This window comes from Tympanuchus pallidicinctus, unplaced genomic scaffold (genome assembly GCF_026119805.1).
Source record: "Tympanuchus pallidicinctus isolate F22 unplaced genomic scaffold, pur_lepc_1.0 scaffold18, whole genome shotgun sequence".
In the NCBI taxonomy this organism is placed as follows: domain Eukaryota; kingdom Metazoa; phylum Chordata; class Aves; order Galliformes; family Phasianidae; genus Tympanuchus; species Tympanuchus pallidicinctus.
This window is the reverse complement of record NW_026294699.1, coordinates 1,922,518-1,949,608: the sequence shown is the minus strand read 5'-3', so window position 1 is coordinate 1,949,608 and position 27,091 is coordinate 1,922,518. Positions and strand designations below refer to the sequence as shown.

The 27,091-nt window shown below is 49.4% G+C and overlaps 1 protein-coding gene across 1 annotated transcript in view; it reads left to right on the top strand.

Moving 5' to 3' along the window:
• Nucleotides 1-22,434, top strand: part of LOC128079113 (syntaxin-binding protein 4-like) — a 30,500-nt gene extending 8,066 nt beyond the window's left edge. The window contains 17 exon segments of the mRNA XM_052680050.1: nt 2,884-2,969; nt 3,603-3,723; nt 5,788-5,929; nt 6,102-6,208; nt 6,608-6,761; nt 8,091-8,163; nt 10,342-10,439; nt 12,799-12,895; nt 13,392-13,519; nt 14,596-14,688; nt 15,029-15,094; nt 15,248-15,436; nt 15,731-15,847; nt 17,173-17,222; nt 18,098-18,228; nt 19,563-19,620; nt 20,624-22,434. Of these exon segments, the coding sequence (XP_052536010.1) occupies nt 2,884-2,969; nt 3,603-3,723; nt 5,788-5,929; nt 6,102-6,208; nt 6,608-6,761; nt 8,091-8,163; nt 10,342-10,439; nt 12,799-12,895; nt 13,392-13,519; nt 14,596-14,688; nt 15,029-15,094; nt 15,248-15,436; nt 15,731-15,847; nt 17,173-17,222; nt 18,098-18,228; nt 19,563-19,620; nt 20,624-20,729 (1,816 nt within the window). The 3' untranslated portion in view covers nt 20,730-22,434.
• Nucleotides 22,435-27,091: the final 4,657 nt, after the last annotated feature.

Sequence of the window (27,091 nt, the reverse complement as noted above, 5' to 3'; positions counted from 1 at the left end):
CCAGCTCAAAGAAAAAGATATCTACATTTTTAAATATTTAAGATGGCTTCTGAGGTACCATAGTATCTGAAAGGACCAAGTGAGATGATTATTTTTATTTTTTTTTTTTAGCATTCCTCCAGTGCACTGGTTCAGTGACTGGGCTTCATCCACCTATTTGCAAATCCCACATTGTAGTAGAATCATTTGAGTTGGAAGGACCCTTTAAAGACCTCCTGGTCCCACCCCCTGCATGAATGGAGATACAGCTCATCAATGCTCAGAGCCCACCCAGCCTCACCTTTAGGTCTGCAGGGCTGGGGCAACATGTGCCAGTGCCTCTCTTCCCTTATTGTAAAGAGCTTCTTTCTTATATCCAACCTGAATCTCCCCTTTTTTAGTTTGAAGCCATTTTCTCTTTTCCTCTCCCAGCAGACTGTCTGTCTCCTTTCTTACAGCCCCTTTAGACACTGAAGGGCCACTCTTGGGTCTCCCTGGAGCTCTCTCTTCTCCAGATTCTCTTCAAATTCAAATACAACACTGAGTAAAGGACAGTGCATTGCTTGCTGCTGGGATAACCTTCAAGTTAATCATATCTTTATGCCTTCATTGCTGTTTGCAGTATTGACCAACAAAGCAGGAGCCATGAGGGCAGCGTGCGACGCAGGTTGTCACCCGTCCCTCCAGCGAGCGGCTGGGCTGGACGCCTCACTTTGTGGATGAACAAAACTCAAATAACATGAAAGAATGTCCCAGCCTTTCCTGTCCTTGCTCATAACAAAGGGTTTGACAGCACGGGCTGTTGATTGGGCTTGCATTGTTCGGCGGGGCTAAAGAACACAGGAGCTGCTGGACCAGTTGCATTTGCATTGACTAAGAATTTTGTAGCCATTGTTTTAAGTTCATAACCTGTCCCATGCTCTGCTGAATTATTATCTGGGGAAAATGTAACAATGGATGACCACAGAAACACCCAGCCCAAAACAAAAAGCCAGCTGCTGATGGCTAGGTAATCACTGGAAATAGCATGTTAGCTTCTAGCAAGTTAGCCCTGCCATTACAGTATGTCACAGAGGAATGACTCCATCCATCACCACATGAGTTACCAGTGAATGGGGACCCGAATGCTCTGTGAAAATACAAGGCTTTTATTGGAAAATTGGGAAATTTCTGCTGAAGGAATATCCATTCAAGGCTTATCCCAAGGAAAGCATGGGATGGGAAATCAGCATCCCATTGCTATAGGATCTATCCAAGCCATCCTTCAACTTATTCGGTGCTTGGACATGTTTCAGTGTTTAAAGCTAGAAACTACCAGCTGGAGTAGCTTCACAGAAGTGAGGTTTTGGGATGGTTTACTGTTAATGTCCCCCTTCCAGGGTGTCCTTTGAATATCTTTGTCAGGGCAGCAGTTTGCCTCTTCCTGGCAAGCCTGTACCCCAAAAGCTGAAAAGCTGCCCAAGCAGAATGGTCAACGGATTTGGGTTCTGGTTAACCACGCAGCCACTCATCTTCCTCCTGCCTAAAACATGGGGAGAAGCTGTGGTTTGCCATCAGGATGGTACCCGTTGTCTCCCCAAACCCCAGTGAGTGCCTATGGGATCTATCTAACCTCTCCTTCAACTCACTTGGTGCTCAATGTCTTATTTCTACGAAGCTGCCACTTGAAATAGCTCTATGGGAAACAAGGCTTTAGAACAAACCAGTTGTCTTCTTTTAAGGTCATAGGTTTGGTTGATAGAGACAACAGTGCGGATGCAAAATATTTGGATCCATCGAGACGTTCCACTAAGCGCCCTGTGATACTTGGATTTAAATTAGCATTAACAGGGATGAATAAGGCATGCATTTGATGGCAATAGGAGATAAGGCAGACGTTGTGCTTTGATGTTAGTTAAAGAGCTGGTTGTTAATGGGAAGACTTAAATTACTGAGAGCACTTCCAGCAGGATCCCAAGGAGCTGATGATTCACTCATCGTTTTATATTGTTGACTCTAACCTGGCCAATAACACGTAACACCTCCCCAGCAGAGCATGCCGATGACACAACGTCTGTCGGTGTGCAAGAGCAGGCTGCTCAGTGAGGAAACTGCTGCTGCAGTGGCTTTCCTGCAGGTTGTGTCCTGGGCAGGACTGGCTGTCAGCTGTGAGAGCTGTCTGCTCATCGCTCGGCTTTTCATGTGGCTGTGCTGTCAGCCGGCCGCCTTCCCGTGGGGATTCCCTCCTGCCTTCAAAGCGGACACCTAACGCTGCCACAGAAGCACCAATTTCAGGGTCTCTCCTCTGACTGTAATGACACCCGGAAGAAATGAGTCAGCCTTGGGACTTTTCTCGCTGAGTGAAGGTTGGCTTGGCTGGGAAGCGTTGGGTTATGAAGGGAGAGGATGGCACAGGAGCAGAGCAATGGCAGCTGCGTTGCCCAAAGAGCAGATGCAGCATGGACGGGTGCGTGAGGACGGTGCTTGACCCCAGCATCCCCTTTCTGTGCCTCCTCGTCCAAACGGATGTGAGAGGCTCACAGCAGCTCAAAGAAGGATTACAGAAATGATGCAAGAGCTGGTAAACGTGTCTAATGGTGGGTCTTAATAGCTTAAGAACTCAACACGTTCTACTTGCTGAAAGGAAGGTCGCGAAGCAACATCTCTCATACATGAGCAGTCATGGCCCAGCAAGGACCTACAGGTGTTGTCAAACTCAGCCTGGCAGCAAAGCATTAACAAAGGCAACCTCTTGAGATTGCAGGGTTTAGGTGTGAGAAATCTCTGCCTGCCCTTCAGTGCTGGAGGGAGCCAGCCCTGTGGGCTTGGTAATAAGTCACTGCGTGAGGGCACTGCTGTCATACAGCGTGGTGGGAAACTCTTCTGAGCAGCAATTGCTGACCCATTTCATGTTTTGCTTTCCAGGAGGGAGTTCTCAGAGCTGCTGGAGAAGTTTGGCTCCCAGAGCAACACCGGCTCTGCACGGAGCTCACCAGTCCTGCATGGCGGCAGTGAGTACCAGTGCCAGCAGCTCCATGGCTGCCCTTCATCCTTCTGCCAAGAGAGTTTTCTTTGTCTCAGAGTTATTTTGGATGTGTTCTAGTCTGATTTACTTTGGGTGAAGGCTTGAAGGAAATGATCTCCTAGGGCACACAGGGCACAGCTGGTTTTGCCTGTGCAGAACGAAGCAGCAAGTCAGCACCTGCTTTGTAAATTCTGGGAGGATTGAGCTGGGGCCATAGCAGCTTTCCAGATACCTGGACTCAACTGAAGTGCTGGTCTGGTAATCCCAGCAATACCTGTCATCTGCAAAGGGAAAGTGCTTAATGAGGGACAAGGTTAAGCTAAGCCAGGTGCCATTATGGCAAGTCACACATGCATGGGGATAGATGTCTTTCTGGGTTGGCATGCCACAAGAAGGCTGGCAGCCCTTTCTCTGTGGCAGACAGCGGGGTGACAGCCCCATGCTGCACTTGTGCTGAGGATGCTGAATGCTTCCTCTCCACAAGCAATCTATCTTTCCTATGTGGTTTTCCCCAGGAGCTTGAAAGCCAGCCACTACCAGCTGCTGGCAGTAGAGCAAAGCAGGAGGGTGGTATTGGTGAATTTTTGTTCCCTGAACTGATTGTGACTTTGCTGTTCAGGTCGATACCTGGAAAGCACATCCTCAGGCTCCTCCTCGCGCTCCCAGAGCCCGCTGCTGCTGAGCCCAGCCAGCTCCCACGGCCCCTTCATCGGCAACCCGGCGCATGCACCCCACGCTCAGTACGTACAGCCAGGCCCCGGGGTGCCATGGTGCAGTGACCCACTCACCACTGTGATCTGCTCTCACCAGTCAGCAGGGCAAGGTGCCCGTGATGCTTTTCATAGCATCATAGAATAGAATCATTTCGGTTGGAAAAGATTTCTAAGGTCATTGAGTCCAACCATTAGCCTCGCACTGCCAGGTTTTTAAAGGCTTGGATGCACTGGTTTTCATGAGCAGCTGGTAGTAAGTTGTTGGTTTCTTTAAGGAGACATGTGTACAGTAAAAAGTGAGGAGCTCCAGACCACTCGCTGTCAGAAAGATGCCACCATATGTCTAACATTGTTTTAGAGGGAAAAACAGAATTTGAATACAGTGTTCAAAGGATGGCTTGTTCATCCTTATGTCTGCTATGCTATTGCATCACCACAATGGCTTACTGTTTCAGTATCCATTCCAGAGTGTCACCTTGCTGTTCTTGTCACAGCAACAGCTCTCCTTTTCCTGGCAAACCTGTACCCCAAAAGCTGAAAAGCTTCCTCAACAAAATGGTCAGCACATTTGGGTCCTGGTTAACCACGCAACCACACATCTTCCTCCTCTCTGAAACGTGGGGAGAAGTTGTGGCTTCCCACCAACCATGAGGATGGTACCCACCGCCTCCCCAAACCCCACTGAACACCTCTGCGAGGCCCCCAATGCCATCAGGAGGTGCCTGAAGAGCACATTTCCCACTGTCCTGCTCCTGGCACACCGACACGGCGCAACGAGAGCATTGCGCGCTGCCGTGAGCCGTGGCCGACTGCAGACACCTCGTCCTTTGGCCTTGGGAGCGTTTCCTGGAGTGTGTGTTTTCATGTGGTCATCTGGCCCTTTCATATTTCGCAGGGTCAGAGGTTTGGGCAGGCAGAGCTTGTTTTTGGCCGAGTCTCCTTTCCAGGGTGTGTGGGGTTGACCTTTGAGAGACGCGCAACATGAAGGGTGTCAGCAGCGCTGGAATTGGGACCTCTCGTCCCCAGGGCCCACAGCTCCTCTTCCTTTGACACTGTAAACAAGTCGAGTTGCTGCTGCAGAGAATCAGGCTTCGCTGCAGAACCAGTAAATCCTCTTGCTAAATATCAGCCCTTTATTAGGGATTTGCAGAGCACAAATATTTGGCACCAGAGGTTTAAGCTGCTTGCACAGAGTGAGAGACCCTTTCAGAGGAGAGGCCAGCTCATCTCCTTGGCAGCTGGTTTGGATAAAGCAGGCATCTTCCCTCCTCAATTAACCCCCTCTGGGGGTTCTGCATTTCTTAGGACAGTGATTTTTTATATTTTAAGGTGCATGGCGCATTGAGGCATGGATTGCTGTCGGCCCAGAGCACAGCAGCACACTGTGGGGTTCCTAAGCACTCTTACTGTGTGGCTGTTACTGCTGCAGAGGTGTTTGAGAGCCTGATTCTCAGGGCACCTTGCAAGGCTTTGAGGCCAAACTTGGCTGAGATATCAAGTCAGCTGTGAGCTTCGCTTTGACTCCTGCTATGGATGTGTAGTAGTTAGCTAACCTGTCTGGTAATTTAGGTTGGATTTTGAATGACAACCTCATTAATTCTTTGTGTGCTTTGGGCACAAGGGTGCCAAATCTATACTAGCTAAGCCTTTAGTTTCTTCTGTCTTTAAAAGCACATTTCTTTAAATGAAAGCAGGTATTCCCCACGTTCAGGATTAGGCAAGGCAATTATCTTCCTAATGATAAACAGTGTCTGCTGAGAAACTGGAGTCCTCACCTCCTCCCTTCCACGTGAGGTTGATGGATGCCCCATCCCTGGATGCACTTGAGGCCAGGCTGGATGTGGCTCTGGGCAGCCTGGTCTGCTGGTTGGCGACCCTGCACATAGCAGGGGGTTGGAACTGGATGAGCACTGTGGTCCTTTTCAATCCAGGCTGTTCTATGATTCTATGATAAAGAGATGCGGAGGCAGAAGAGATCAGGAGAAGCTGGGAGGACCCTATGCATAAAGAAAACCAGGCAGAGTTTGTCTAGAGATGTGGGGAAATCAACCAGGTCACCTCGAGTCACTCGCTAACCTCTCTCCCTTGCAGCTACTCCACTGAATCAGGAATCCAGAGCATTTCTATAGCAAAGTCCTCTGGCTTAGGGCTAATGGTCAGTGGTGGAGCCAACAGGCCCGATGGTCCCATGGTTTACATCCAAGAACTTACACCAGATGGTGACTGTTACAAGGTAAGTCACTGTAGGAACCCTCAGTGCCTTTGAATGGTGACTTCTAGAAGCTCCAGCTGTTCTGAAACAGTGGGATGAATAATGCATGGCACGGACTAATGGAGATTTGTACTGCAGGAGAAGGAGTTGGGCAGAGGGACATTCTTTCCCAGTGCTCTTTCTCTTTGTTTAGGACGGTCGGCTCCGACCAGGTGACCAACTCATTGCTATCAACAGAGATTCTTTGGTGGGCAGCACACTAGAAGAGGCCAGAAAAATTATTGCAAAAGCCAAATTCAGGTAGGCATGCAGTACATCTCCTGTTATCATCACAGTGTAACAGTCCTGGGGAGAAACACTTAATGTCCTGCCAACCTTTGGCTTCAGGAAGCAGGATGCTCTTTTTGTTTGAATGGCACTTCAAGGTTGCTGTGGTACAAAGACATGTTGACAGCCTGGACCACCCAAAGTGTGACACAGACCTTGTCAGTGCAATATCTCCCATCACTGCCCAACAGGGTTGCTCTATAGAACTTCAGCCCCAACAAACAACCCAGCTGGTGGAGATCCCACCACACTGGCGTGGATTCCATTGGCTTAAGTGAGATTGGCCTGGAGAAAGAAGCAAGGGCAAGTTCTACAAATTTCAGCCGTACTTTATTCATTCTTGAAATATTCTCTATTTGTTGTTCATTTCAGACATGAGGGAAACACAGAAGTGGCCTTTATTCCTGGAAGGGGACGGTTACATCCCGGACTGTCAGCTCATAACAGCATCCCATCGCCACCACCGAAGGCTGTGGGAAATGGGCTGAGCTCCTGCAGACTGAAGGTCCACGTGAGGTCCCCAGAGGTAGGCTGAAAATTCAGGTCTGAGACCACAGACCACAGTCCTGTGATCTTCCTTTCATCAAAAAGGCCCCTTTTGGGGGACGTTATACTGTTATTTCTGGACTGTGCACAGCCTGTAGCGTTGGCGTATATGGCTCTGTTTTGCAATCGGGTATTTTAAAGCTGAAATATTGTGTCTTCTGTCTTGGGTTTAGGGCAAATGACAGGAGCTTTGTCTCCGGAGCCTCCATCCTGTTTCAGGAGTCTCAGGTTTAAAAAACAATACGACCTGGATAGCAACCTGCATCTCATTCCCCAGCAGCCACAGGGCTGGAAGGGATTACGAGAGTCAGTTTGATCTAGTTTCCTTCCTAAGGCAGCAACAACTCTTTGTTCATAAAGACCTCTGATGAGGATGAACCTGTAGCATTCCTAAGCAGCCCATGTCTACTCCTTGCCAGCCTAATGATAAGACAGGCTCACGCTTCCTTGCTCTCTGCTGTGTTTGCAGAGGTGAGGGCTGGAGCTGTGCACAGTGATACAGGATTGAAACATGCAACCCCCACGATAATTTAGGCCTGTGGCTGGGCTGTGTGCAGTTAGCATTCCTTTCCTGGATTGTTGCAATGCCTGGTGTGTCGCCCGCCCTTTTCCACCTCTAATGCCATAAGAAAAGACTGGATGATGTTTCCTTTTGTATGAGCATCATTCCCAAAAGGTTCTCTTTTCCAGACCCTGTGGAGACACAGACTTGCAAGAATGCCAAGCACATGTTGCCTTTGGCTGTGCCAAGCTGCAGACTTGCTTATGAAAGCCAGCCTTAGCCTAAATATACACAGCTGAGTAGTATGGAGAGATCCTTTATCATTCAGCTTGTGTAATTCTCTGTGTATGTGAAATAAATTGCTGGCTGGAATTAATTTCTCCTTTCCTCAGTTTGTTGCTGAAAGATGGAACTCCTAATGAAGTCTCAGCTCAGCTGGGCTGCGGCTCCTTTCCCTTCATCCTCAGGCTTCAGCCCACGAGCTGAAAGGGTGGGCACACATCTCTGCTTCCTGTCACATCGGTCTGAGTTATGTTTGGGGTGACCACAGTCAGAATGAGGACCTCACTGGTGTCCTGAGTGCAGAGGCTTAAGGAGAACCCCTATGGAGAAAGCTCAGCAGGCCAAATTCATCCTCAGCTCTCAATTGCAGTTAGAGAAACGATGAACTCACATTTTCTGTGTGCAGATACTTTGGGATGGCTCAAGGAAAGCTGGGTTGCTCTCTCCTGAGCTCCTCTGCTCTCTGTTTACACCACCAGATTATGCTCAGCGATTTTCTATGCCTTCTTTGTCTTCTTTTTCTAGAGTAGACATGAAAACCATTTTCCTGTGCCTTCTTTGTCACCAGATATCTGCCCACCAGAGCTCACTGTCTCAGGTAAGAGTCCTGCTCCTCATTGGGTCTGCGTTGGTCCCAAGCACAGCTGTGGCTCCTCGGTGCTGAGGACAATGAGATTCATTTCTACAGCAATAATTATATTGCTGTAGTGGAATCTGATGTTGTGATAATGACACTCATCCCAATAGGACATAGGGAAGGTGGTTATGCCCATATTGATTTATTATCCACAATAGCAAAAGTCTTTTCTAAGAGGTTTGGAGGAGTGCTGTCTCCTACAGGCAACAGAAGACAGCGCTTGTCCCATGGGTTTGTTTGCAGAAGCACCTTTGCCCAGGTGAAAAAGATCCTTGCAGGCAGCATTCCCTTCTGATGGGAATGAACAAAGAGTTGATACATGGAGACACAGCACAGCAGAAAGGCGAGTTCCACAAAGTTGCACTGCAGATGGCAGTCCCAGACACTGTGCAGGCATTCAGGTTGCTCTCAGGTGTTCAAATCAAAGTTGCTTCTAGATGAGATTGTCAGGTTTCTCTTATGTCCAAGCTTTATTTTTGCTTACTTTGTCATGCTCCCCATGCTCTGAGCCCTCTGTGAGCTGGTAACCTGGTGGCACAGCCCCATGCTGTCCCCAGGGGGCTGGCAGTGGGGGGCTGAGCTCAGATCCCCATGCAGATTCACCTTTCCATAAAGGAATAACAGGAAAGCTCAAATGACTCTGGGTCTGGGGAGATTACTTTCACAAGATCCCATATATTCTTGTGGTTCAGAGGTTACTTCTGCCCGGAAAGGTGGGCTTTGTTACCATGGCAGTGAGTCCCCAGCAGGCACAATCTTGGTTTTAGAGAGGCTTTTGTGTGGCCACAACCAGCAGGCATTGCTTTCAGTGATGGGGAGAAAACCCCCCCAGGCCATGGAGGCATTCCAGCAAAATAGCAATGACCTAATTGCTTCCTGCCTTAGCTGGGGGATTTTATTACACATGTTTGCTTCATGCCGAGTGCCGGGAAGGCTTTGTGTTGGTGTTGTCACCCATGAAAGCAGACAAGTGGCTTTGAAAGAACAGCAAGCCATGCTCAGAGCCCAGGACAGGACTGCCTGGAGGTGGGAGACCAGCAGACTCCCTGGATATCCGCATGTCCAGAGCTGACAGCAGAGCCTCGCTGAGCTAATCCTGATCAGCCATGCTCAGAGGTAACAGCTCTGCCCTTGAACTTGGGGAGTGAAGTGCAGGTGGCCAATCCCCATGTGTTACATCTTCCTGCTTCCCAGCTGCTGCCATTAGCAGAGCAGATGAATCCTGGGATTAGGATGAGGTGTGTGTGCCTGTCGGGCATCACTGAAGGGCTGGGCCAGGGATGGGAGCCCAGGCTGTAAAGCAGATCTCAGGCAGGAAAGAAGAATTGGTCCTTGGGAGAATTCCGTGCTGCTGGCACGATGAGGGATTGCCATGCTGTAGGGTGAGCAGAGCCACCCTGAGCTTCTCCCAGGGTTAATTATGGGGTTTCCCCCAGGGATGGAGAAGCACAAGTGCCATGGCAGTGTTATGTGGGCCCAAAGCACTACTGTGCTTTGGTAACAGCACCTGCAGGGAGCAGCCAGCTGTCAGCAGAGGGTTCTCTCCAACTTGAGATAGCTCCAACCTGCACAGCTTCTGCCTTTTCTCCTCTCACAGGAACGTTTCAGCTGCAGTGCATGCAGCTCGCACCCCAACATCCTGCCTGGGCAGCCTGGGAAAGGAGCCCAAGGCTTTTTGCAGTCTTGGGGAGAGAAGTCTTGCATTGGTATTTTCCCACATTGCTTAATCCCATGTGAGTTGTGAAAAGCCAAGGCTTTCAATCATACAACTTTGCTCCTTAGCTTTTGGCTTTGCTTAACCAATTAGCCTAAACAAGATCCAGGTAGATTTATTTCTTCTTTTAAACCTATCACCACAATTACAGACCCCAGGAATCCAAAAACTTATGGCTGGAAAGTTCCTCAGTGGCATTTTGGCAGTCTGTGGTCCTGTGGTCCCATTTCAAACCATGAGGAAGCCTGCATTTAGTAGGGGTTTGTCATCCCCTCAGTGCCTGGGACCACATTTAACAAATCCTGCTCTTCAGTTGTGTTCTGCTGCATGCACATTCTACTTTATATAACCTGAACGGTGCTTTGCAGGCACTTCTTTCCTCTACCCAAGCCCCCTTCCATTAACATTTCCCCTTGGTGTTTCAGCACCCTGCTCAGCCCCCAGCCTGAGAGCAGCCACGGGCTCCAAACCCAAAGTAGCACTGGATCCCCACATTCGCCTCAAGGATGGCAAGCTGGAGCTGGTGAGTGCCTGGTCCCAAAGTGACATCTCCTCCCCGTCCTCCTGGGGTGCTCTGTGCAGAAAAACACCCATGGATGTGCCACCAGTCCCTCCCTATGCTGAATGCTTAGGGTGGGTGGGTGATCTGCACGCTGCCTGAGATGCTGCTGCAGGAATCTGGCCCTGAGCTGAGAGCAGACGCAGCAAAACCTGGTGCTGAGCTGGGAATGGTTTGAGAGCTTTCCATTTTGCATTGATATTGCATTTGGGCATGGGAGGGCTGCACCAGGTGTTAGCATTGAGGTCACTGTGTCACTTGCTTTCCAGAGGGATTAAAAATGGCAAAATGGAATAGAAATGATCAGAGGGAATCAGCCTGGCTGTTTGCACAGAATAAACCTGCTGTGCCTGATCAGTGCTCTAAGCAGCACACACCATCCTGTACAAAGCAGGGGCTGCTGCAGCCTTAGTCCCCTCTGCTCTCATCTGAACACCCCAGGGACAGCAACAGCCCAGGCACACAGAGCTCAAAGTGCTGATTTCCATGGTGCCATTGCACTGCTCACGTGCTGCAATTAATGAATCCGATCATTACTGAAGATTCTGGAAAAGCCCTGCATCTCCACTCTTCAGTTGGGTTTGCTGGAGGTTGTGTCCAGCTTTAGGAGCTGCAAAGGGAGAGCGGGGAGCGCTGAGCATCCCAGCTGTGTGCCCAGAGGGGCTGGAAGAACTTTGGTTCTTCTGGGCCCCCTCCCAGTGCTGCACGCAGCCCCAGAGCCCCCAGCGATGCCTTCCCTCGGCTGTACAGTGTCTGTCGCGGAGGCCGTGCTCCCCGCTCTGGTTCTGGGGTGCATGTGCCTCTTTTTCCCCTCCTGGCACTGCTTTTTTAGGAGCAGTGCGGGAGCGCTCAGCAGTGCGGGGCTCCGGCGGACATCTGCTGCCACCGCCCGGCAGCGCGGGGCTCCTGCCCGCACACGGGCTGCTGAGTTCCCCTAAACCCACAGTTCTCCTCCTCTCCCTTCTTCTCTTCTATCCTCTAGTCCTATCCTCTGCCCTCTGTCCCCTGTCCTATCCCCTATTCTCTCTCCCATCCCATCCTCTATCCTATCCCTTATCCTCTATCCTCTGTTCTGTCCTATTCTTCTATGCTCTATCCTATCCCCTATTCTCTCTCCCATCCCACCATATCCCATCCCATTCCATCCCATCCTCTATCCTATCCCTTATCCTCTATTCTGTCCTATTCTATGCTCTGTCCCTTCCTTTCCTCTATCCTATCCCCTATTCTCTCCCCATCCCATTCCATCCTAACCTTTATCCTCTGTCCTCTGTCCTCTGTCCTCTGTCCTCTGTCCTCTGTCCTCTGTCCTCTGTCCTCTGTCCTCTGTTCTGTCCTATCCTATCCTATCCTATCCTATCCTATCCTATCCTATCCTATCCTATCCTATCCTCTATCTTACCCTCTGTCCTACCCTCTAACCCTTTATCCTCTCCCCCAACCCATCCCATTCTATCCCATTCCATACTCAATCCTCTCCCCTATCCTGTCCCTTATCCCCTTTTCCTCCATCCCATCCTCTCCTCTATCCCACCTCCTGTTCTCTGAGACAGGGATTTAGGATTGCCCCGGCCTTGCCTATAAAACAGACTCTACAACACGAGGAGCTTGGGTGCTTGGCATCCCCTTCCAGAATCCATTGCTGGAAGAGGTGGCTGCTGTAGCTCTGGTAGGGGTGCACACTGTGCACACCAGGACACGGGGGGGGCACCCACGAGGAGTGTGGGACCCGTCAGCAGGAGACAAGGGTGCAGCTTTAACTTCAATCCCAGCTCATTCCCAGCTTCTCAATTGAGCTGGAATTTGTCTTTTAAAGCCTTTTAGTCATTGCCTCTGGCACCAAAGTGGTGTTTGCACAGGTTTAGCCACCTCTGTGCAGTGCCCAGGGCTTGGGTTGATAAATATCTGCAGGAGCATCCTCGTAATGAGAGCAATAGGTGCAGTGAAGAGGGAAAGTATTTGAATGTCTCCTCTTGCCTCAGGAAATATGCTGTGAATAGTTTTTATCCTCTCAATCCCAAGCACGGTTCAGGCTGCAAGAGAAAGAGCTCCAAGCATTTAATAAAGCTCCTGCCCATTTAATAGCTGCAAATCTGTTTGCCATCTGCATAAAATACTCTTGGAGAGTCGTGAATGTATCTCCTGGAACAGGCATTGCTGTGCAGCTGTAGGAAAAGAGAGACTGGAAATCCAGCTCAACCCTGCTCTCGCAGCAGCTGGTGCCTGGAGCCACTTCCAGGAGAAACCCAGCACTGTGTTCTCCCAGCACATGTTTCAAACCATTCAGTATTTTTCTATTAAGTGCTTGCTGCTCCTGAGGCAGGTCCTGCAGTACCTCGGCCTGGAGGTGACCGAGGAGAAGAAGAGGCAGCTGCGGCAGAGCCTGACCACGGACTCGCAGGGGACGGTGGCCTATGGAGGTGAGCAGGCAGCTCCCCGTGGGCTTTTAGTATCTGTGCAGCCTTGGTGATGGCTGAGAGAGGAGAGAAACAGCTGTTGGAAAGCAGCAGGTTGGGCAGAAACACTCATTTGAGCCCTGATGTAGCCTGAAAGCAGTTATAATGAGTAGCAGACACCAAGGGTGCCTCCTCCCCACTGCACCTGACTGCAGACCAAATCTTGGTGTTCACACCCATCAATACGATGCTTCTCCCAAGTGCTGAAGCCATCAATCTGGATTGCATTGCTTAGGCTGGAGGAACACCAGCAGGCATGTGGATGATGTGGGGCAGGGAAATGCTGCTTTGGGTTCAAATGTTTGGAACTCTGAGAACCACGGTGTTCCAACAGATGATTCTAAATTATAATTATATATATATTCAGGATATGTATTTTTGTAAGTGTCTCTAAACCCGCTCTTGGCAGCCAATGGGTTTCCCCAAGCTCTTGCATTTGTCTCCTGCCTTTTTGCCTCAGATCTCCTCCAAGCACTCAGGGATGTGATGCAGGACGAGCTGGATGAGGCTGGCCTGGACTCCAGCTCTGTGCTCTTCACGCAGCATGAGGTGGCCAGCCTGCTGGATACATCAGCGTTCCACTCCCCGGTCAGTGCGTGTCCTTCAGCCCTGCTCCTGAGGAGCTGATGTGAGGCTGTACAGGGGTGGGAGCAGAAGATTTAGGTCGGGTATTAGGAGGATATTCTTGGCCTAGAGGGTGGTGAGATGCTGGCACTGCTGACCAGAAAGCTGTAGGTGCCCCATTCCTGAAGGTGTCCATGGCCATGGATGAGGAACTGAGCAGCCTAATCTATGGGAGGTGAACGTGCCCATGGCAGGGAATGGGGCTGGATGGGCTGAGAGGTCCTTTCCAACCCCAACCATACCATGGTTCTTTAGCATGGAAAGGAGAAGGCTCCAGGGAGACCTCACTGTGGCCTTCCAATAATTGAAGGGAGCGTATAAACAGGAGGGGGAATGGCTGTTTAAATGGGTGGGTAGTGATAGGACAAGGGGGAATGGTTTTAAACTGAGACAGTGGAGGTTTAGGTTGGATATGAGGAGGAAGTTTTTCCTCCAGAGGATGGTGAGGCACTGGCACAGGTTGCCCAAGGAGGCTGTGGATGCCCCATCCCTGCAGGCATTCAAGGCCAGGCTGGATGTGGCTCTGGGCAGCCTGGGCTGCTGGTTGGAGACCTGCACACAGCAGGGAGTTGGAGCTGGGTGAGCACTGTGCTCCTTTGCAACCCAGGGCATTCTGTGATTCTGTGATCAAATTCCATGAAACTGTGTAGCAGGCTCATCTCTTTTAATAAAGAAACAACAGCTCCTATGGGGTGATGTGAAAGCAGCAGCCTGTGTCAGTCATAGTGATGCAGAAGGAAAACCAACCTTAATTAATGCATTCCAACTCATTTTGCTTGGCTCAAAATGAAAATTCACTGTAGAACAGCTACTCTGTGTCTGTCAGGGATCAGAGACTCAAATACTGGGATGGAAGGGAAGCCTTCAGTTGAATTATTTAGTGTTCCTTTTGATCTTCTTCCTACAAATGCCATCTCCTTTTCCAAATTAGTTCGACTTATAGCTATTCTAGAAGTGGAAAGCAATGCACCTGCAACACAACTTGCTGGTTTTGATTGGGTGGTGCCTAAAGCTGCCTGTCCTCTGCCCTCTGCCTGCAGACCCTTGACTCACTCAGCTGTAACGGCAATGAAGAGATGGAGCAGCTGCAGCTGGAGATGACCGACCTGCGGCAAGAAGTCCGAAGGCTGAAGGTGGGACCTCTCCTCCACATAGACCCCAGACACTCTCCTCTCCTCTCCTCTCCTCTCCTCTCCTCTCCTCTCCTCTCCTCTCCTCTCCTCTCCTCTCCTCTCCTCTCCTCTCCTCTCCTCTCCTCTCCTCTCCTCTCCTCTCCTCTCCTCTCCTCTCCTCTCCTCTCCTCTCCTCTCCTCTCCTCTCCTCTCCTCTCCTCTCCTCTCCTCTCCTCTCCTCTCCTCTCCTCTCCTCTCCTCTCCTCTCCTCTCCTCTCCTCTCCTCCTAAAAGACCAGAATCCCTTTTAGGGGATGTCCTATCACTTGCTGCTTCTAATCTGGTGAAAATATTTCCCTTAGTCTCTCCTGAAAGAGGTGGAGAACAGTAAGAAGTCAATGGAAGATGAGCTCCAGAGGCTGAACCAGGTGAGTGAAGAGCTGGCTCATTGGATGTGGCACAAAATGTTGATTTTTTTTTTTTTCTTTTCTTCTCTATTCTTTTTAACATAAGCACCCTCAGGTTGTCCCTGACCCAGAAAGGGGATGCAGTGCATTCACATTGCTTCTCACTGCTTCCAGAAAGCCCTGGGCTTCCTTTCGGAGAACCGGACGCTGCACAGCAAGCTGCAGATGGCCGAGGTGGTGCAGAGACAGGCGCACAGTGCAGAGCAGGACTATGAGGAAGTGATCCACTTGCTGGAAGCTGAAATTGCAGAACTGAAGATGCAGCTGGCAGGGAAGAAAGCAAAACATGCCTCTGAGATAGAGGTAATGAAACTCCTGAGCCTGGGAATACAGATGCACACAGGACTGAACAACACTCCAGATCCTTCTCTGGAGGTTCCACCCCCTCCTTAGAAAGGAGAAAATCATGGTAGCATATGTACATTACTTGCTGTATTCTACAAGGCCAGCGTTGCCTCTGGGTGTGCACTGTTTTCTGTACAGTTCCCACTGTCCATTCCAAGAGAACGGTGGCTTTCTCTTTATAGCAAATGCCATAAGCTGGCATTTCCAAAAGCTGGGGCTGGAGTGTCCTCATCACCTTTCTCTCTTGGACAGGAGGACATCCTGGAGCTGAAAAGACAGCTGTCCCTGGCTGATGGCCAGTTACGGAAATCCGAAGTCTCACGGAAGCGCCTGGAGATCTGCAATAGGAAACTGCTCCTGTTTGTGCAGGTGATGTGCTGAGCTGCCACCAGCACTGCTGGCATCACTGTGGCCTCTTCCCTTATGAGGGATTTTGCAAGTCCAACTAATTTCCTGGTCCATAAGCAAGAGGCTGTTTTATTCCTTCTGCTTCTAACAAGGCGCTGCGTGTTGGTTAGGAGAAGCTGAGCAGTGAGCTCAAAGATGCTCATGTACCCACAAGCTCTGTGATGGCGTGGGGCAGATGATGGAGCCTGGCCCATCACACGTGTCCCCTGGCATGATAGTCAGAATCATTTTGCGTTTTGGCCTTAGCTTTGTGTAAAACACATTGGTTGCTTCTATGCACAGCAAGCATGAATTTGAGGAGCAGTTTTACTCTTCCAGAGCTTTCTTTTAATTGTCTGTTCTTCCAATTCATTGCCTGTGGTGGGAATACAGGCTTGTGTAGCTAGTAAACCAGCCAGCATGGGAAGCATTAGGACTTCCAAATGCTACAGCTAGCAATAATTTGTCCCCGGAGCTCTTGAAATCAACAGTGGAGAGAAAGGAAGTGAATGGTTTTAAACTGAGACAGGGGAGGTTTAGGTTGGATATGAGGAGGAAGTTTTTCTCCCAGAGGGTGGTGAGGCACTGGAACAGGTTGCCCAAGGAGGCTGTGGATGCCCCATCCCTGCAGGCATTCGAGGCCAGGCTGGATGTGGCTCTGGGCAGCCTGGGCTGCTGGTTGGTGACCTGCACACAGCAGGGGTTGGAGCTGGATGAGCATTGTGCTCCTTTGCAACCCAGGGCATTCTAGGATTCTATGAACTTAAACACCTCTGGATGTGCAGCACCAGGCGCTGGGCTGTGTGAAGTTTCAGGCTGGACTTTGCAAGCGGGTTTGGCTTGGACCAAGGGACAAAAATCACAGGATTTAATCTCCAGGGCCAAAATGTCTCCTTGTCATACATCCCTCAGTAGTATTTGAGCATTCGTTAACCACAGGGAGAAATTACACGTGTAGGTACCATTCAGAAAGCAGGGATTGTTTGGTAGTGATGATCATGGGCTTGCTGAAATGTAGGCTGCCAAGCCACTCTTTGGGAGAGTATTTTTATGTTGTGTTCAGTATACTTTATCTGCTGGCATTAAAACGCATAATTTAGAAGTGTCTGTGTATTTGCATGGGCTGTGAATGCCTGTGCTGCAAAAGGCCTTGAGATATTTGCTTCAAGGGCAATGAATAAGCAGAAGCTGATTACTGTCATATTAAATCTGATCAGCAGCAGAAGCCCATGGGGTTTGTTCTCAGGAATTATTCGTCCCTACAAGTCTGAAACCTTTAATTTTGTTTTGTTTTTGTTTTACGGCAGAACGTTCACAAGGTCCTGAGCACACCCAGTCACTTACAGGATGAGAAAAGGTAGGAGATGGCTTCTGGGAACTGCAAACCGGGAACATTTCATTTTCTGACCTTTCTCAGGGGAAGGTGATTCGCACAGAACCGACCTATGCTGTCACTTTGGGAAGGAAACCATTGGGAAATGATGCTGCGGGGGCTGCAGATGAGTTGGTACTTTAGGGGCAGCTGGCCTCTGTTTTTGGGGGAAATGAGTAGGTGAAGCACTCCTGTGGTTAAGCTGCTCCTGTTAGCACAGCCCCTTAGCAAGTTGTTTGAGTGAAGCAGAGTTGTGACTCACCTGCTTTTCCTAATATAAATCACTCTTTGGCTTTAGGGCCATGTAGTTCTCTGTCAGCAGCTGTGGAAGCTGATAGAGCGAGTGGAAGCAAAGAGCAAACATGACTCTTGACTTCAGGAATGGTTGCAGAAAGGAAGGTCAGGGCTCCTCTAACCCTTGTATCAGAACTCTATTATGGGAAGCCAGGTCGTGTTTTGCTTTCTTTTGTTTTAAATCAGTTCACCTGTTTAAAGGTTACGATCCTGTTGGCAATAACAGCCCCTTAAAGAAGGCTGATTTGTAAGAGTGATGGTAAGGGGAAACAGTTCTTTAAAATGGTGAGGTTTTCAAGATGGTCATTTCTACAGTAATGAAGGAAAATAAGGTTTTGAGGAATTCTAAACAAAATGGAAATTCCAACAAAGTACTTTGATGGTATATCCTAAATCTCTATCCATAACAATACAAGCAAATCTGAAAGGGATTCCTGAAATGCTGAAGTGGAGGGGCAGTGCCCTCTGAATGCAGTCACATAGGGTGTCCTTCAGAAGAAGCTGGCCAGGGTTGTCAGTGATTGTTCCATGATAGAAGTATTGATGGCACTTTCCGTATTTGTAAGAGTCAACAGTGAAACAGAAGAGGATAAAACAGAGGCAGTCTCAGATACATCTCTTCCATCTTCAGATCTTGTTGACCTTTTGCTATCAGAAGCTAAAGAGCTGCTAGCACCAATGCTCTCCAACAAGGACGGTAAGCACTCAGCTGACGGGAGAAACCCAAATCCAAGCAAGTCTCAATGATGTCAGTTGTTAGCATTAATTACACTTTCCACCACTTGTTTGCTGTACCAGCTAAGTCTCCCTTGAATGTTCCTGATTCTTTCATGCTAACTGAGATGTAATTGCCCTCTATATACCCATATGATTTGTAGATGGATCTGGCAATCAGGCTTGTGGTCTAAAGAGTCAGAGAGTGTGACTTGTGCCCAGGACCAGAGGAAAGATGCTTGTCCTGCAAAGAAACCAGGAGTAAGGAGGATGGTTTCATAGAATCACAGTAATGCTCTGAAAGGAAGTACTTGAGATAAGCAGTCAAATCTCCTGTTCCAGGAAGGACCAACACACCAGACCAGATCTGCAATGCTTTCAGCCAACTGCATCTTGAACACCTCCAGAAACGGAGGTCTGCAGCCTCTCTGGAGAATGTCTTCCCAAGCTGCATTGTGCTCCATGCAGAAAAAGATTTTCCTAATGTCTAGTCTGAACTCCCCAAGGTGCAATCTTTGGCTGTTGCCCCTAGTTGTGTTGTCTGCCACTGCCAACAAGAGTTTGGCTTCAATGTCTTTGTAATTACCCTTGAAGTAGGAGTGAGTGCTGTGGGATTGCTTTTCAGCCTCCTCTTTGCCAGGCTAAATAAGTTCATCTCCCTCAGCCCTCTTTGAGCTCCCCTTGCAGGTTCTCAGCCCCAGGGCTGCTTTTGCTGAATTTTATCCAGCTTCTCAGCAGCTTTGAACTGGGAACCAAAACCTTCATTCACCATCCTGGCATGAGTGCAGCAGTGCTGAGTAGAGGGGAAGAGTAATCTCCCTGTTTCTTTGGTATACAAGTCTGGCAACCCGGGCTCTTCTCCACTCTCATGGCTGCAAAGGGGAGAATATCATTCACCAAGCATCTGAATTAACTTTCCAGCCTGAGGTTCTCAGCTGTGATCCATAGACGCTTCTTAGCAGCAGTTATTTGACCCTACTTGTCTCTTTCCATGCAAAAGATGAGCTTCTAATCCTGTTGTCACGATCAGGTGAGCATACAGCCCCAAATGTGTGCCCATTCCTTGCTCTTTGATGCCATTCACCAACTGGGCACACTGCCACAGCCTTTCCTGCGCTGCCCTCCAGCACTGCCTCCTCTCAGAGCCCAGGATGCAAGGAAAACAATGGTAGCCTTTGAGAAGCACTCAAAAAAATGAGCTGTCAGCATTTCCAGAGTGCCTGCGTCATTTATGTGTGCGTTACCACGATGTAACACTGTTACTTGTGTTGGGCATCCTTTCCAACCCTTTGCTTATTCTTGGTTTTACACTTCCAGCTTCGCCGTGTGACAGGGACCAGTGCCTGCCTGCTGAAGGGCTCCCAAACTACAAGGAGTAGGTATCAAAATCTATCTTGCTGTGTACATTTTACATCGTAACTCCTGTTTTTTCAAACTTTTTTCCTCGACAACTTTGAACCATATCATGTGACAGAGACCCTCATGTAGTCATAAGAGAGAAGGAAGTCCTCTGCTAGACAGCAAGAGCCTTCTCACCCAGCACAGCAAAGTATGGGGTGAATTCCTGGATCTAAAATGCACTTTCTCCTTCAGGCCAGATGGAAAATCATGGCTCTGTGGCACTTTTTAGACCACTGTGAGCTCTGAGCATGGGAAAGATCCTCACTGAATGCATGAAACTGTTACACCATGGAGTTAAGGTGTGCTGAAGTTCCAGCCAAGAATCATAGGACGTGTGTGGCTCTGTTTGGATCTTCAGTGTTCTAAGAGTTTCCCTGAAACCTCTGAAGTGAATGACATCTAACAGAGCCACGTCCTGAAGGCATCTGCTGAAAGAGCATGTTTTTGATACCTGAATGTCTGTGTCATCTGTATTAACTGATCACCTCAAGCGAACCTTAGAGTCTGCCAGCATGGAGGCAGTTAGGTACAAAGTAGGAGTTTGCAATCCACGATTCTGAGGTTAGGAAAATCATTTTCAGACAAAGCAGATAGCCAGCACAATCAGCCACGTGAGATCCACAGCCTCCCCTTTTCCCTAGTCAGTAGCAAGTCGTAGCAACACAGAATCGTCTGTGTCGGAAAAGACCTCTGAGATCATGAAGTCCAACCAATCCCACCTTGCCCAATAATTGTGTCCTTCAGTGCCACAACCCCACAGTTCTTGAACACCTCAAGGTATGGTGACCCCCTGGGCAGCCTGTGCCAATGCCTCAGCATTGAGCAATTTTGAGCAATTGAGCAGAGAGCAATTTTGTCCTACTATCCAACTTGAATCTCTCCTCATGCTATGCAGAGCCACCACCTCTCATCCTAAAGTCTTCATCCTATCTTTTGTATCCTTCACCCGAGTTACAAAAAACACTTTTTCGTTTCAGCCATCTCCATCAGAAGACCACGTGGCCTCCTCCTCCAAGCCAGAACAAGGGTGACCAGCTGCAGTCACCGAGCCCAACCAAGGAGCTGCCTGCAAAGCCAACATAAACCTCCCACGAGCAGCTCACGCTCAGAACTGCGACCGCTCATAATGCAGCTGCTGTGCTGGGAGATGGCAAGGACAAACAGCAGGAGCTTCAGCTTCCAGGCAGCCCAGAGAAAGAAATAAACTTTCTAAAGTGAGACTGATTCCTCCTGACTGCTACCCAAGACTTTTTCAGCAGCCTCCCCTGCGCGTCTACCTCTGAGCTATCGTACAAGGCTATCTGCTCTTGGTTTTGCAGCTTTATAGGAAAACTATTCTCAAGAGGTTACACAAGCCTGGATTTCACTGGCAGCCTTTTAGAGCTTGGATCCTGGGTAGTAAGAGGAGCACTGACTTACTCAAGGGACTCAGATTCCTTTTGGTATTTCATACAAATAACCAAAGCGCATTTAGTGGCTGTCGTCGATGCAGCTGAATCCGTAGTGTGCTAGCTGTCTTGGGATAGGTACTTCTCTTTTTATTCTTTTTGTATAGCTTAACTCAGCTGCGATGCTTGAAACAGAAGCAGCATCCCAGCAAGCTGCTGGGGCTGTCTGTGTGCACCTGGTGCCCATGTGCTGCTGAGCACTGAGTGCTCTCTGCAGAGCCCAGACAGAGCAAACACACCTCAATAACAGCCTGCAGAATCACCTGGGAGCTGGATCTGTGTGATGCAAGCTTGCACATGGTTAGCAATGGACGAGGTAGAGATTTGAGGTGAACACTGGCAAATAAAATGAACACACTGCTCAGCAGGTGCTGGCTTTCTGAGCAGGTTATGCTTGCAGTCACTGTGCCCTGAGACTTTAGGGACAAATATCTCGCTCCACACCATTTTAACTCCCGTATTTTGGCAGCTGACAGCAAGATACATACAGGAGTGGCAGGCAAATGGGATGCACTCTAGTTGTTACACCAAGTTACAGTTACTTTAGCTTTCCTTTGTGTGGATTCAGGGCATCCTTTATAGCTTACAGTACAGGCCTAGGAAAAATCACGATGGTAACTAATACCTGCTGTACTCACAGATGTCTCTGCACTGCTAAAACAATGAACTGTGTGCTGGAATTTCTCGGATAAAGAACCAGTCTGAAATTTCAATTGAATTTACTTTCATAGCTTGTGACTTTTTTGAATACAACTCTCAGAATGTAAATTAAAAGACTTCTTTTAAAAGGAAACATTGTTCTTTGGACCACTCACAAGAATACAGCCAGGAAGGAGCTGCTTTTAAACAGTATTTATCTTGCTGGTGTGTGCTGTGCTTCACAGCTTGCTCCCTAGCGCTCCTGTTTCAGGAGCAGTCACTGGTGTTTCTTGTGGGTTCAGCCCTAGGGCTTGGTTCCCATCTCACGTTATGCAGGCAGGGGAAAGCTGCAATAAGGCAGCTAAGATGTGCACAGAGCCGAGCCCAGTCTCGCCAGTTTGGTCTGCCCCGTGTCTGGGAAAGCACCTCCTGTCCCCATGGGGTTTGTGTGGCAGATACAATCTGCTCACAGCAGCACGTCTTCAGAAGCGTTGGGCTGCAGGCTCCGTTGGAGGCAATGTCTCCATCCACTGCTCTCCACGGCTGCCAGAGCACAGAACCAACGTGGCTCTGGGAAGGAGCAGCCTGTGTGTCACCACCTGCACCCAGCAGCACCTGAGACTTAATAGCAAAGGAGCGTGCTATGGAACGTGTAAGAGCCAGCAGTGAAACAGGAGAGGATAAAACGGATGCGGCTTCATCTCTTCCACCTTCAAGTCTTGTTGACCTTATCATTAAGGCCTGAAGAGTCTTGTGGCAGAAAATGGGGGTTTTGCTACCGACGCCAATAATGACGGGATTTTCTCAAAGTGTGAGTATGGAACTGAGGGCTGAAGCAGAATAGAGCAGCAGGAGCAGTCCCATCCCAGCAGGGCTTGTTTCTGTGCTCTGAAAGAGAGTGCATTTGATGCTCCTTCCATAGCCATGTGTATTTTAATGTCCCCAGAAGAAGATTACACGTGAAATATTCGCAGTGGGTCATGGCCTGGCAGAGGTAAGCAGAGGTAAGCCTGCCCGAGCCCAACCACAACGCAGCTGGTGCTCACATGTGGCAGAGGTTGGAAACAGTGAGATTCTGACCCAGGGTTGCTGTATTTTGTGTATCCTCAGCTGCATGCCTGCAAAAGAGCAGGGAAGTCATTAACCTTTCACAAAGCCCATGCAATCCTGTGTCCCCAGCTTACTGGCAACCTCTCTGAAAAAGAAACCACACAGGCTCCTATCAGACAGGAGATCCTGGTGTCAGGCTTTGCCTGCTTTCCAAAGCAGCCACATTGCTTGTTTTCCATCATTGTCTTTGAACTCCTCACATTCCATGCACCATTGCTTCAAGCACAGAAAACTTTCTGTTCTCCTATTAATAGCATTGTTGCCAACTGCTACCTTTCCAGAGAAATGCTGGGAGAGAACATGACTGGAGATGCATTCCTGGAGGTGATGCTGATTTCAGTGACCCAGAATAACAAACCTGTGTCATGCTTTACTCCTAAGTGGGATCAGGCAGAGCTCAGCGCATCGCAGGGTGACAACTAATGAGAGGCAAAAAGGGCAATGTGTGAAGGTACAAAGCACAGCCAGAGCAGTCACAGAATATCTCATTTGAACAGGATGCGTTTTATTTATGCAAGGCCTCTCTGGTATTGTCAGAGAGTCTGGAGTCTGTCTTCATTTGCAGTATCATAGCTTGCTTGTAAGGGAATTGTAAGGGAATCTGCTGCTGTCACAACACTTTGTGTCTGTGTAAGAGAGCCCCGCACACAGCGAAGACAGGGAGTGTCTTTGGCATTTACAAATGAGTCCTGCAGGTCATAGCGAGCTGTCAAAACGTAGATCAGTGAGTGTTTCATGAGCCACTGTGGGAGATGAAAGCAGTCCCTGTGAATGGACATAACAGTGTTCGACACACTGCTTGTGTGTAAGCTCACAAAGATGGAATTTGAGGCGTACCAGCAGGGTCAGCTGTTGGCCTGGCAGCATTGGGGGTCAAATACCCATGTCCTGATGGCTTTATTTTGTGTTTTTCTTATGCAAAGCAGAAGTTCAGTTCCTACCTGTGGGCTGGGATCCCTTGTTCCCTAATGAAATAAACCAAAACTAGGTATGACTGCCTCATTTAACAGCTGCAAGATGGGGAGGTTGGGCAGACAGCCACCTCGGCATTATCTTGAAAGGTGAGTGTAGCAGAGAGCCATTAGTACACTATTTATCTGCAGTCTGATGGCTAAGGTAACCGAATCTGCTGTAAGATGTGCTGGACTGGAGCTCATTAGATCTCCTCTTCCATCTCTGTCAGTGATCTCCGCCACCTCACTGCACGACCTTGGCAGGGCGTTCCGTCTCACTTTTGCACCAGAAAAAGAGACTTGCAGCATCAGCTGATGTAAGCAGCACAGGGAAGGCAAAGCACGAGGGACCCGCAGGATATGGGGCCTGCTGGGGAACGGGCTGCTGATCTGTGTCCTCAGTGCAGAAAGCATCAGGATTTTAACTTCTGCTGACTCTGAAAGCAGCAGCCCCCACTTCTGCTTAGTTTTTGTCGAGCAGGGCTATGTTAAATGCTAGCTGCAAACCGTGGGAACATATTTTTCTGAGCACCGCTGGGGAGGGCAGTGTGGTTGCAAAGCCTCTTCTTACAGCTCCATGCACGGGCTGGACATGAGCCCACTTCTAGAAAGTAGAAGTGCACTTCTACACTGCTTTAAATATGGCTCTGAAAACCGGGTGAACTTTGCTGCTGAATTTTTAAAGAGACTCTTTAATGTTTAAACGATGCTGATCTTCCAAGGGTTGTTAAACACGTGTGAAAGACAGCTGGGAAGTGACTTGGTGTGACAGTGCAGAAAGAGCTGGGCTGTCTGTGTGATGCTGGTTTGCCATCATCTTCTTGCTGCTGTGTGAGACAGCCCCTGCAGGGCTGACCGCTGCCACAGACCTTCTTCAGAGGTCAGATGCTTTTGTAATGAAGGAAACGGGAATAAGAACACCTTGAGCAATCCCTACAACTTCTTTTCCTCTCCTGATTCACCTCTCACTGGAATTGCTGCTGGTTTTTGGTTTTTTGTTTTTCCGATTTACACCCAAAGATGAAGCAGGAAACTTGAAGAAAGAGGGAAAAGCCATTGGAAATGGGTGAAGTGGAAGCTGGATGGTGTCTACAGACCAGGCGTCCTTCCTGAGGGTTGTTCTCATTTCTAACCACAGAGATTGGGTTCCTATCAGCAGCACTGAACTTCTGAGGAGTGAGAACTTCCTTCTGAACAGCCCCAGTGAGAAACACTGAGGGCTGAATGCCAGCCCTTGCAGTGAGCATCCCATCCACGTAGGTGATAGAACAGCAAAGTGGAACAGATGGGCTTCAGGGCAGTGGGAATGCCTGCAGAGAGCTTCCTCTGGGTTGGAGAAAAGGTATCCTACCACAACTTCAGTGTTCCAAGGGGAGCTGGTGGCAGGAGACCAAGGCATATTGGAGAAGGGAAATTCTAGTCAGGGCTGCCCAGCAGAGGAAAGGATGGGAAGCTGCTTTCCAAGATACTGACCAGTTTTCTATGAGTAGAACATGTAAGAGCACTGCTATTGAGCCACAAAGTAGGAACAGGTTGGTGCATCGCAGCAAGAGGGCAGAAATCATGTTTTTGTTTCCTGTTCCTTCTAAGGAAAAATAACATTAATAGAGGTGGGATAGAAACACCATTCCTTTGAAAATGTTACATCCTGACTGGGAAAGGAGAGCATAAAAGCAGGTGTGAAGGCAGATGCAGGGTTTGGATGACTTGGTTTCAGCACCCAGCCATTCGGCACAGCCTGCAGGAGATGTTGGCTGCTCTGGCCATGCAGGATGTGGCTTTCCCAGAGTTTTGCCATTTCAGGGCTCTATGTGTTCTTTACAGAGCAATGGCAGGCTGGCCCTTTTGGTTGGAGGCAGCAAAACGTTTCAGGAAACATCACTGATCAGAAATAGGACCGCAGCTTCCTCAAACGCCTGTCTAGAAGAGGAGATGCTCTACAGCTTGAAGTGATAAGGAGGCAGGAAAGGAAACATGATCTTGCAAAGTGTCAGCTGGTCCCCTGGGAGAATTTGAAAGGAGGTTTTTGAAGGTGTAAAACATTGCCAGGTTGGTCTCTCACATCCTCTTCTCACCTCCCCTTGGTGCCCCGTGCTGCTGCCCACAGGTGCCACCAGCATGGGCAGCTCCTCCTCGGGTGCAGCCACGTAGAACCATGGAATCATGGAATTGCTCAGGTTGAAAAAGACCTCAGTGATCATCGAGTCCAACCAAAACCTGACCATACTACCCTAACTCTAATAACCCACGACTAAATCATGTCCCTGAGCACCACATCCACACATTTTTGATTAAACACCCTCAAGGACAACTCAGAGCTAGTGACAGCTTTCTGCTATGGCTTCCTTGTCCAGCAGGTGGCCCGACAGAGAGCAGCTCTCTGCTGAAATGCATTCTCTTGGTACAACACGAGGAATTGGAGCACCGAGGTGAGGAGTAACACTGTGAGCACATGGTGAGGTGAGCCTTGGGCATGGTGGATCTGCCTGCCTCAGCACCTGGGGCTCAGATGTCCTACAGCCCTATAGCCCTTTGACCCCATCTGCAGTACTGCACCCAGGCCTGGGCTCCCCAGCACAGGAAGGACGTGGAGCTCTTTGAGTGGGTCCAGAGGAGGGCCATTAAGATGATCAGAGAGCTGGAGCACCCCTCCTATGAGGAAAGGTTGAGGGAACTGGGCTTGTTTAGCATGGGAAGGAAAAGGCTCCATGGAGAACTCATTGTGGCCTTCCAGTACTTCAATGGAGCGCATAAACAGGAGGGGGGAATGGCTGTTTATAAGAGCGGATAGAGATAGGATGAGGGAGAATGGTTTTAAATTGAGACAGGAGAGGTTTAGGTTAGATTAGGAGGAAGTTTTTCACACACAGGGTGGTGAGGCACTGGCACAGGTTGCCCAAGGAGGCTGTGGATGCCCCATCCCTGCAGGCATTCAAGGCCAGGCTGGATGTGGCTCTGAGCAGCCTGGTCTGCTGGTTGGCGACCTGCACACAGCAGGGGGTTGGAACTGGATGATTGAGCTCCTTTGCAACCCAGGCCATTCTAGGATTCAACCCTTGCAGCGTGCCCCACTAGCCAGAACCCCAGGAGCGATAACTCGGAGCCGGGCTCCGAGCGCTTCACTACGATAAAACGGGGCGCAGCTCGGTTCTGCTCCGCCCGCCGAATCCAGCCGGGCCCGCTGGAGCCGGGGCGGGGATTGAGGCGGAGCCGCGCCCCGCAGCACAATGGACAGCGCTCTGCGGCGCCGCGTGCGCTGGGGCGGGGCGGGAGCGCGGCGGTTGAAGCGGAGCCG